The sequence below is a fragment of the Furipterus horrens genome, unplaced genomic scaffold, assembly GCF_987537825.1.
Source record: "Furipterus horrens unplaced genomic scaffold, mFurHor1.1.pri manual_scaffold_5, whole genome shotgun sequence".
NCBI lineage: Eukaryota > Metazoa > Chordata > Mammalia > Chiroptera > Furipteridae > Furipterus > Furipterus horrens.
In genome coordinates this window covers 163,103,302-163,115,449 of record NW_028327175.1, presented here as the reverse complement: position 1 = coordinate 163,115,449, position 12,148 = coordinate 163,103,302, and the positions used below count along the sequence as shown (strand labels likewise).

At 35.5% G+C, this 12,148-nt stretch overlaps 1 protein-coding gene across 1 annotated transcript in view; it reads left to right on the top strand.

Annotated features, from left to right (window-relative positions):
* CFAP70 (cilia and flagella associated protein 70) overlaps positions 1-12,148 on the top strand; it is a 120,837-nt gene that overhangs the window by 18,012 nt on the left and 90,677 nt on the right. Inside the window, 4 exon segments of the mRNA XM_090278202.1 lie at positions 4,807-4,905; positions 5,086-5,165; positions 8,730-8,909; positions 11,405-11,587. Coding sequence (XP_090134328.1) covers positions 4,807-4,905; positions 5,086-5,165; positions 8,730-8,909; positions 11,405-11,587 — 542 coding nt within the window.

The window sequence follows — 12,148 nt, the reverse complement described above, 5'->3', positions numbered from 1 at the left end:
AGCTCTATTTTGCAACATTTGCATAACAGACCCTCTCTGACCAGCTCTAGTGCCATATCCCCCGATTGCAACAGATTCGCTCACTTACTCCTAACCCCCTCTTCATCTCTTCCCCTTCCCCCTTCAAAGCTTAAAGTATAAAAACTCTGCCTTAAGCCCCATATGGGGTCGGTGCTTTATCTGAGACCTGTTGTGGTCTCCGCCTGACCCCCGGCAAATAAAACCTTTTGCTTTCCCTATTCATTGACTCCAAGTGGTTAATTCTTGCTGAATCTGCCATAACAGAAGGAAATAATAAATGACTAGAGCAGAGAGAAAATACAGAACAGAAAAACAATAGAGAAAAATCAATAAAACTAAAGGTTGGCTCTTTGAAAAGATCAACAAAATTGACAAACCTATAGGTAAACGGACTAAGAAAAAACAGAAGATTCAAATTATTAAAATCAGAAATTAAAGTGGGCAATAACACCAACTTTACAGAAATTAAAAGTATTATAAGAGACTACTATGAACAATTGTCCACAAAATAATTAAATAACCTAGGTGAAATAGCAAACTTCTAGAAACAGAAAAACTACCAAACTAAATCATGAAGAAAGAAAATTTCAATAGTTCTATAACTAATAATGAGAGTGAATCAATAATAATCTCTCAAGAACGAAAAATCCTGGACATGATGACTTCACTGGTGAATTCCACCAAACTTAAAGAAGAACTAATACCAATACTATTGAAACTCTTTCAAAATATTGAAGAAGAAAGAATACATCTGAACTTACCCTATGAGGCTGGCATTACCCTGATACCAAAGCCAGACAAGGACACTACAAGAAAAAAAACCCTACAAACCAATATCTCTTATGAATATTAATGTAAATATCCTCAAGAAAATACTAGCAAACCAAATTGAGCAACATATTAAAAGGATTATACACTATGACCAATTGGGATTTATTCTTGGAATACAACTATGGTTCAACATACAACTTTCTCAATGTAATGTAACAAATCAACAGGATTTTTTTTTAAAGCCCCACATGATCATCTTACTTCATGCAGAAAAAGCATTTGACAAAATTCAACACCCTTTCATGAAAAATAAGTAAATAAGTAACACTAGGAATAGAAGGAAATTACTTCAACATGATAAAAACCATATGTGAAAACCCACAGTGCACATTGTACTCAAAAGACTGAGACTGAAAAGACTAAAAGCATTTCCTCCAAGATTAGGAACAATGCAAGGATTCCTGCTTTCATGGCTTCTTTCAACATAATACTAGAAGTCCTAGCCACAACAGTTAGGCACGCAAACGAAATAAAAGGCATCTTAATTGGAAAGGAAGAAGCAAAATAATCTCTTTTTCAGATTATATGATTTTTTATGTAGAAAACCTTAATAGATTCCACAAGAAAAAGAACTGTTAGAGTAAATAAATTCAGTGAAGTAGCAGGATACAAATTCAGTGTAAAAAATCAGTGCATTTTTATAAACAATGAACAATCTGAAAAGTAAAGTATATACCAGTTACATTTACAATAGCATCTAAAGGACTATAATACTTAGAAATTAACTTAAGTATTGAAAGACTTGTACAAATGAAAAAGCTGAAAGACTTGCACAATGAAAACTACTAAACATTGCTGAAAGAAATTAAAGAAGACACAAATAAATGGGTACACACCCCATGTTCATGGATTGGAAGATTTAATATTGTTAAAATGTCTCCCTGGTTGGTGTAGCTCAGTGGATTGTGTGCCAGCCTGTGAACCGAAGGGTTGCCGGTTTGATTCTCTGTCAGGACACATGCCTGGGTTGGGGGTGTGAGCAAGGCAACTGATCAATGTATCTTTCACACATTGATGCTTCTCTTCCTTTCTCCCTCCCTTCCCCTCTTTCTAATAAATAAAATCTAAGAAAAAAAGTCAGTATAACACAAAGAAATCTGCAGATTCAATGCAATCCCAATGAAAATGTCAATGTTTTCTTGCAGAAATTGAAAAACCCTTCATAAAATTCATATGGATTTTCAAGTGACCCCAAATAGCCAAAACAATCTGTAAAAATTAGAGGCCTCACACTTTCTGATTTCAAAACTTACTACAAATCTATAGTAATCAAAACAGTGTGAAATTGTCATAAAGAGAGACATATAGAACAATGAACTAGGATAGAGAGCTTAGAAATAAACCCTCACATACTAATATATACTAAAATAATATTTGACAAGGGTGCCAAGACCATTCAATGGGGGAAAGGACAGTATTTTCCACAAGTGGTACTAAGAAAGTGGATATCCACATGCAGGAGAATGAAATTGGACCTTTACTTAACGCCAGATTTTAAAAAATTAACTCAGAAGGGATCAAGAACTTATACGTGGGACTTAAAACAATAAATCTTTTAGAAGAAAATACAGAAAAAAATTTATGACATTAGATTTGGCAATCCCCGTCGTCGGCAGCCGTCTGTCTCGAGAGACGATGGTGTAGCTTCTTAAGAGTCTATCTGCACCGCCGAGAATGGCTGTGCAGTCCGACTCAGGAGTGACACGGTATCTGTCTCCTCCCGTGTTGAATCGACATCTTGTGATGACGCTGAAGCTACAGAGCCTGGGCAGGGTAATATGGAGGGTCTGCTGTTGCCCATGCAGCAGACCCCCCCTCTCTTCGCAGCTGAAGGGTCCAAGGGAAAGACGGAGTCAATACAGCTTGGCTTCAGGTGCGCCGCAGGAGTTGCCGGTGTTGACTACAACGTCAAACCGCCTTAGGGACTCCGGCTCCGGATTTTCTGTCGGGGTTTACTCCCTTAGCCTTTCCCCTGAAGAGGTATGCCGCAAGGCAGCGGAGGTTTTTTGGAGTCAGAGTTTTCCTTCTCTGATGTACCCTGACTGGAAGATCGAACCAGCGACACTTAGCTCGCAGGCCGACGCTCAATCCACTGAGCTAAACCAGCCAGGGCAAAGATTTGGCAATAAATTCTTGGATATGATACTAAAGACACAAGATAACAGAAGAAAATGCAAAGAAGTGAGATTTAATGAAATAATTATTTAAAATTGCATAAGAAGATTAGATTCTCTCATTCTGTGCAAAATCCACAGAATGGGAGAAAATATTAGCCAGTTATACAGCTGATAAGGGGTTAATATCCATAATATGTAGAGAAATCCAAAAACTCAACAACAAGAAACAAATATCCTGATTCAAAAATGGGCAAAGGACTTAATAGACATTTCTCAAAAAAAATCTACAAATGATAACACATGAAAAAATGCTCATCATCACTAATTGTTAGGGAAATGCAAACTCAAACTATAGTGAGATACCACTTCATGTTAGGATGGTTTCTACCAAAAAACAAACAAACAAACAACAACAACAAAAAAACAGAAGCCCTGGCTGAGTAGCTCAGTTGGGTAGAGCATTGTCCTGATACCCCCAAAATTGTGACTTTGATCCCCAGTCAGGGCACATATGGGAATCAGGGATTCTGCCAATGAATGCATGAATGAGTGGAACAATGGATCGATGTCTCCCTTCCTTTCTCTCTCTCTCTCTCCTTTTCTTTCTCAATAAATAAAAAATTAAAATAGAAAGAGAAAGCATCAAGTGTCGGTAAGGATGTGGACAAATTGAAACTCTTGTGCACTTTTGGTGGAACTGTAAAACAGTACAGTCACTGTGGAAACTGGTGGTTTCTCAAAAAAATTAAAAGTAGAATTACCCCATGATCTAGAGATTCCACTTCTGAGAATATATCCAAAAGAATTGAGAGTTCTCGAAAAGCCACTTTACCCTTGTGTTCATAGCAGTATTATTCACAAAAGGTAAAACAGTGAAGCAATCCACATGTCCATCAATGGATGAATAGATAAGTAAAATGTGATATATGCATATAATGAAATATTATTCAGCCTTTAAAAAGAAGGAAATTCTGACATGCTACAACAGGGATTAACTTTGAGGTCATTGTGCTAAGTGAAATGTCAGTCACGAAAAGCCAAATACTTTTTGTGACTCCACTTATAGGAGGTAGTTAGAGTAGTCAGTAGGGACAGAAAATATCCTCATGGTTGCCAGGGGGAGAGGAGGATGGGGAGTTATTGTTTAGTGAGTATAGAGTTTCACTTTTAGAAGATGAAAAGAGTTATGGAGACGGATACTGGTGATGTATGTACATAATACCACTGGACTGTACACTTAAAAGTGGTTATGATGGTAAATTTTATGTAATGTGCATTTTACCACAACTTTAAAAAGTCATAAAAAGAATATTTTGCTATTACTTTTGAAATCTTAGATAAAATGGACAATTTCTTAGCAAAATAAAAGTGGGAAAAATATCTGAGTAAATGGAAGGGGAACCTATGGAGTAAAGAGACTTAAGAAACTTCAAGTAATTACAATGTCTGTAGATTATTTGGGTCCTGGTGCAAACAAACTGTAAAGAAAATGCTATTGAGAAATATGAGGTTGAAAAAAAGGAAAGGTGTACCATGTTCTTAGATAGGAATGCTCAACGTTATAAAGATGTCATTTCTCCTAAAATTTTGTAAGTTTAATATAATCTCTATAAATCTGCCAGCATTGTGTATTTTTTAATTACAGAGTTGTTACAGAAAAAAGTCGCTGAGATGGTCCAGAATTTTCCACCAAAAGTCACCAATATTGGTGCCTTCTTGGGTGTGAAGTTTATTTCTCTTAACTTAAATTTCTTCGATAATGCATTGCTTGTTGCACCTCAGTTATCTGATGGATGAGCTAGACATGTACTCATTTTCTTTGTTTTGATTTTTCTAGTAACTATGACTGAAGTTTTACCAAAGGAAAAGAAACAGAAAGATGAGAAGACCTTAATTCTTGGTCAAGCTGTGGTGGACCTTCTTCCTTTAGTGGAAGGTGAGGTGTATGATTTGCTCAAAAGAAGATGTAACAAAGCTCATAAAATTTAACTTCAGTGAAATGAAAAAACCAGCCTCATTGAATTTGAAGGATTTGATGAAAGATAAGCACATTTATCTTCCCCTAACCTTCCCCTTTTTGGCTTGACTTGGCCTTTTTTTTTTTTTTTTTTTGCAGGAGAGAGTTCATTTGAAACAATGGTTCCACTGCACCCTGTGCCAGGCTCTCCCTTAGAGATTCTTCGACCAGGTGTTAAGGTAATCAGAGTTTAACATCCAACATTTCAGCCTACCATTCAGTTTAATAAGTCTGTGTGGAAATAAGGTTCAATTCAGTTGAGTCCAATTTACCAGGCACCTTCTTTTTACAGGAATAATGTTAGGTCCTGGGAAACAAAGATAAATAAGGCAGAGTCCTACCTTAGGAGTCTATAATCCACATATTACAGATTTTAACCCAGTGTGATTAAATGGTGGACAAGGGCACACGGGCGCAGAGTGGGCATGGAGTTGGTATTGGTTACTTTGCCCAGAGGTAGATGTGCAGAAGGCTTAACCATGGAAACGCCTCTTGAGCTATGTCTTGATGGATTAAATTAAATAATATATGAATGCACGAAACATACTTTCTGATATGGTAGCCTGCTTCTGGTTATTGGAGGAGAAGAAGCATGAATTGGTAGGCTGTTTCACTTGTTTGTCTTCTGGGCTGCATTCCCCATTCCTCCTGGGATCAGTTACTTCTTGGGGCACTGTTTGCCACTCTGGTGCAGGTGCACTCACTCTCAGCAGATACCATGGCTGAGTAAAGGAGAGAGGATGGCCCAATTGACCCAACTGTTCTGACTGCAGTTCTCTAATTAACCGTCACTCAGGCCTCTTTCTGTTTCTCATTGATTCTGACCTTGGAGCTGCCGCAATCAACTCCTGCATCTGCTATGGTCCTCTTCTTATTTTAGGGTGTGGTTAGTATTTTCTAGGTTTTTGTTGTTGTTGTTGTTGTAGGTCTGATTTAATTTGATTTCTATCTTTCAAGGAGTCATTAAAAACGTTTAGTGATGGCATTTCTTGTTTTCTGGGGTTATTATAGCATTATCCTTTAATGAGATATAAAGATATAATTTAATATCTTTCTGTCATTCCATGCGACTTGTGCTGGAAAGAGGGATATATCTGAGCTCAGTCTGACTTCCTTGGCTAAGTCTCACAGCCTATGTACTGCTGATTTTCTTTAGATACCTATAGAAGAAAAGTTATTCAAATGGATTGTAGTCCTCATGATATTTGTTCATAATATTCCTGTGTTTTCTTGTTTTACATACTCAAAGAAAAAATATATGACAGTTAATTTCCATTTGCTTGAGAGTTCTCACTAATTTTATATTTAAGCAAGACAGACGCTAAAATGAAATAAACTTCTACTTGGAAAGAAGATTCCAATTCACCTTCTAATAGTCCCTGTCTTGATTGAGTAATACAAGCTAGGAACCTTAGGAACGCTTATCTTCTCAGAGAAATATTGATGAGAGGTGTCACAATTTTCATTGCCGCTTTATTAAAATCTTTCCTTCCTTTGGTGTTCTGATTTCTTACTCTTGACTGTACCTTTTCAGGTTCTTGCACTAGTTCTCTCCTCTGCATGTCCTTAAGTACAAAAGTTCTATTCTTGGCCACCATCTCTTCTTAGTCTGTGTTCATACTCCCGGGGGTAGGAGGGATCAGCTATAATATAAAAAGTCACCAGTACGTTGAAAACTTCTAATTCAGCAGCTCTAGCCCAGACCCCTCTCTTGAATTCCAGAATGTCAGACTTTACAAACACCTACTGGACTTCTCTATAAAAATATCCCATAGGTACCCAAAATTCAACACTCCAAAACTAAACTCAGTATCATCCCTTAAACTTATGCTTCCTTTTATCTTACTTATTTTGACTAGCGGCATCACCTATTTGTGAAATGATAGGATATACATAGAATCTATGTTATATTCATGATTGCTCCCTTGGACCCTAAGTATAACCAATTCCCAAATCTGCCTTTCATCAAATTCAACTTTTTCCATATCCTAAGTGCCTTTGGACTCTCTCTTCTTAGATTAATTCCTACTCTTTATTGCCTTATAATTTCTCACCTGGAACATTACACATAGCCTTGTAACTGCCCTTACCTCCCTCCAGTTCAGTCTTCCCACTCCTTACAGAGTGGCTTAAAAGTGAATATGATCACATGTGTTGCCTTTCTTAGTTCTGTGTGGTCCATAGGTTCACCCACTGTTTACATGTCAAGGTCCCAATTCCTTAGCAGGCATGCAGCAATCTTAATGATAGGAGTTTCCAGCTTGTTCAGTTCATCTCTCAACACTCTCCTCCTTGTGCTTTATGTTCTAAAATCCTGAACTACTTACACTGCACTAAGTACACCATGCTGTTTTAATACTACTATGCATAAAACTCTTCTTTTTGTTCAGAATTAATTTCTTTCTTCCTCTCCTTATCCGGATTCTGACCTCCTGTTCATCTTATGAGAGTGCCATCTCTTACTTCTCCACACCCCAATGACTGGTTATGCATTTTCTCACTGGGCCTCTAGACTAGGGCATTTTGTATGGGTCTCTATTATAGCATTTATAAGTCGTGGGATTATAACACGTCTTCCTTACCTTTATATTCCTAGTGCTATAGTAAAGTTCTTAGCTTGTAATTACACATTTTAAACCTAATTTTTATTGTATACTGTATAAAAAAGATACATCTATATCTAGGTCTATATATGAGTATATACATATGTATTGAAAAAATATTTATTATTAAAAAGCACTACATTTTCCAAATCAAAATTTCTATTGGAGAAATAACTTGGAATTTCCCATTAGCAGGATACTTAATTCTTTAATAACAATATTAATTATTCTTACTAATGTTGATTTCTAAGAAATAAAATGAAAATGAACAAATTCCTTTCTCTTCTCTAATTTAAAAAACACTAGTTGTCTTGCCTGCCCTACCTGGCTGCATTACTAACAACAAATCCTTGGCAGCCCCTCTAAAAAATTTATTCCTTGAGCTTATTCATGTTGCCAAAAGAAAATCTGTTCATATTTGAAAAAATAGAAATATGTTAAAGAATATGATTTTTAAATATTTCATAAAACCTAAAAGTTTTTTTAAAAAGCACTACATCAGAATTACAGAATAAACATAAGATACAGACTAGCAAAATAAGTATCCCAATCTCACTCACTCATATGCAACCACTGTTAATTTTTAAGTACAGGATCTTACAATTTTTATGTATCTTTTTTTCTGTTTTTTTTAAAAATTCTCACCTGAGGACATTTTTTCATTGCTTTTAGAGAGAGAAGTAGCATGTGTGTGTGTGTGTGTGTGTGTGTGTGTGTGTATGTGAGAGAGAGAGAGAGAGAGAGAGAGAGAGAGAGAGAGAGAGAGAGACATCAGTTGGTTACCTTCTCCCAACTGAGGATTGAACCCACAACTTGGGTATGTGCCCTGACCGGGAATCAAACCCACAGCCTTTTGGTCTACAAGACCATCCTCCAACCAGCTGAGCCACACTAGCCAGGTTGGTCTTCTATATGTACTTGTATACACATACTTGATCTCAGCTTAGGGATAAGGTTCTTTTCTTGGCTCTATCTCTTTCTAATTCATGGGACCTAGAGAAAGTTATTTGAATCCTCTGTATGGGAATAAATGACCTTTTTCCCTTGAATGGTGATGTAATATTCAATTGAGATAAGAAAAAAAAGAGGGAGGTCTCTGGCATTTTCAAAATGTTGCATAATTTTATTTTACTTTTCCAGCAGTGCACTCTTGAAGTTAAAGTATCTGTGGCGGAGCCTTTATTGACCACAGCCCAGATCTTAGGAGGCAATCTACTGAAGGTCACATTGGAGGCTGCCTACTCTGTGCCTGAATCCTTCCTTCCAGTAGGGCCCCTGCAGAACTACATGGTTGGTCTGCAAGTTCCATCCAGTGGAGAGGTGAAACCCTGTAGCCAGATATTTATATAGATTTAAACACTCACATGGGCGTCTCTTCTTCACCTGCTAAAATGTCATCCACAGCAAGCTGTTCATGGCTAAGATTTATATTAAGCTTAAAAAATATATAAAGTTTACTTCTATTTTACAAATAGAGCTTTATTTTTATAGTTTATATATTATACATAAAATATTATAGATTACATATAATTTATGTCTAGAAAATATGCAAACCATTTTAAAACTGACAATTTTTGGATGTATTTCTACGCAATTACTTTATGCATATTTTTATGGATTTTGTATAATGTACTTTATTATCCAAAACCTTCTTTTAATTCCAGGTTATATTCGTAGTCCAAATTTCTGTAGAATAATGTGTTTTTTGAGGCTCTTGATAGAGATTTCCAAGTTGCTTGTTAAAAGAGTGTAATTAATTAATACTCTCACCTGTTTTATTGCCATTTCACATTTTCAGTATAGAACCCTTCAATTACTCTTCACCATTTTACATTTCCAACAGCAGTGCACAAGACTCCAATCCTTCCACATCCTTGCTAACACTCATTTTCTTTTTTTTTTATAGTAGTCAACCTAAGAGGTGTGAAGTGTCATTGCCTTGTGGTTTTGATTTGCACTTCCTTAATGACTAATGAATGTGAGCACCTTTTCATGTGCTTATTGGCCTTTTGTATATCTTTATTTTGGGAAATATATATTTAAGTTCTTCGCTCTCTTTTTTGAATCTTTGTTGCTGTGTTTGAGTCTTTGGAGTTTTCTGTATATTTCAGCTATCAGATATGCGAGTAGCAAATATTTTCTCCCATTCTGTTGGCTATCTATTTCACTCTATTGTTAATATCTTTGATGTACAAAAGATTTTAATTTTGATGAAGTGCAATTTCTCCATGTTTTCTTTTGGTTTTCATGACCAAGAAATCACTGCTAAATCCAATGTCATGAGGATTTCCCCTCTGTTTTCTTCTAAGAGTTTTATAGTTTTAGCTCTTAGGTTTAGACTTTTGATCTATTTTGAGTTATTTTGTATATGATGTTAGGTGGGTGTCCAACTTCATTCTTTTGCATGTGGATAACTAGTTTTCCAAGTACTATTTGTTGAAAAGAATGCTCTGTCCCCATTGAATGGTCTTGGCACCCTTAATTTTGACACTTTTTGCCAGTATTTTTATTGTTTTTATGTAGGAGCAGATTTTTAGAAGTTCTTAATCTGCCAATCCAGAGATGCTCCCTTCTTCACAAAAGTTAGTGTCTTTTTTTTTTTTTATCCTCACCTGAGGACATGCTTATTTATTTATTTATATTTTTTTAGAGGAGAGGAGAAGAGAGGGAGTGAGAAGGGGAGTGAAACATTAATTGGTTGCCTCTTTTATGCACCCCAACTGGGTATGGAACCCGCAACATAGGCATATACCCTGACCAGGAATTGAACCCATGACCTTTGGGTTTATGCAATGATGCTCCAACCAACTTAGCCACACTGGCCAGGCTTCACAAAAGTTTTTAAACTTGAAACAAAGAACTAGAATAGTTAAGTTCTAGGGTATGACAATGTTAACTTTTACTAGAGACTACAAAATTGCTTTCCATAATTGTACCAATTTACACTACCATCAACTATATATAATACCATTCCCTTAAGAGGTTAGCTAAAGAACATATATGAATATATTTATAACTCATGGACACAGACAACAATGTGGTAAAGGCAGGGGGTGGGGGCCGGATGGAGGGGGACGAAGGGGGAAAAATGAGGGACATCTGTAATAGATTCAACAATAAAAAAAGAATTCCCTTAACAACATCTACCTTCGATATTTTCAGACTTTAATTTTGCCAACCTATGGTTTAAAATGGTATTACATTGTTTTACTATTCATCTTACTTATTAATAACATCTAGCATGTTTTTACTTAAATGTTGGATTTAACATTTTCCCTTTTATAAACTTCCTATTTTCATGTTTACCAATTTTTTATTGCAAATGTATTTTAGATAAATTATAAATATGAAAATGCTTATATTTTAGGCCTTTGTAAAATTTAAGTTTGTTTTTTAAAAGATACTATTTTAAAAGCTACATCATGACCCTAATATAAATATAAAGTAACAAAAAGGTTTAAAACAGTTCAAAGGAGAATCTAAAGAAATGACTCATAGTAAGCAATCAGGACTGTTGAAAAGAATTTGAAAATTATTCAAAACTTGTTGTCAGCCACAGGGCAATAGCCAATTACATCTCCACTGGACAAAATATATTTGCATACTTGCAGACAAGAATAATTTGCATTATTATACATTTTTAATAAATTACAACACAAAGACAATGAAGGACACAGGCCCTTCTGCAGAATAAGATAATCACAGAAGGATTTGTTAAATACCCAACATTCCATTGTAAAGACATTTCAGTAATCTTTTTCTCCATCTCAAAGTCTTTTACAAAATCTCCTGATGTATGATATTTATTTCTGCAGAAAGACTATTCTATTTTCTTCAAGAATGGAACTCTGAAGCTTGGAGGGGAAAGAGAACCTGTCCCCAGGCCCAAAAAATGGCCTATTGCTAACATTCTGGCTCCTGGAGCTAATAACATTCCTGATGCATTCATTGTTGGTGGGCCCTATGAGGAAGAAGAAGGAGAACTCAACTATCCTGAGGTGAAAGAGTTATGCGGTTTTTCTGTGGTAAACTCAGTGCGCTGACATAAGAAAATATTTTGTGAGTCACTCTAATTTATATACATCATCACCTGTTAAAGCAATTACATGTCAAAGTATTTGATATCTATCTAATTTTGATTTAAAAGTCTCCTGACATGTTAAGTCCAAGAATAATAGGTACATATGAGTTAAATCAATTCTAAATTTATTTTTTTTTGAGTAGGTAATAATACAGTCAGAAGTCAAAATAAAAAATTGAGATATGCTGTCAAAGTCTCTCTCCTTCCTCCTAATTCCTTCCCAGATCATCACTCTAGTAGCTACCTTTGTTATAGTTTCTTATAGTTTCAGTGAAATAATTTGTAAGATGAGATGGTTGAATTTTTTCAGTATCTGACACTATATATTTTAAGTAGTAGAGTTAAAGCTAAAATATTTGAAAAACATTGGACAGTGTCTTTTCATTATTGTGATTAGTGTTAGTTCATATTGTTCTTAGATTTATATTTTCACTTCAATCAGATATTTCATTTTAAATATTTAGTTATGTTATATTTT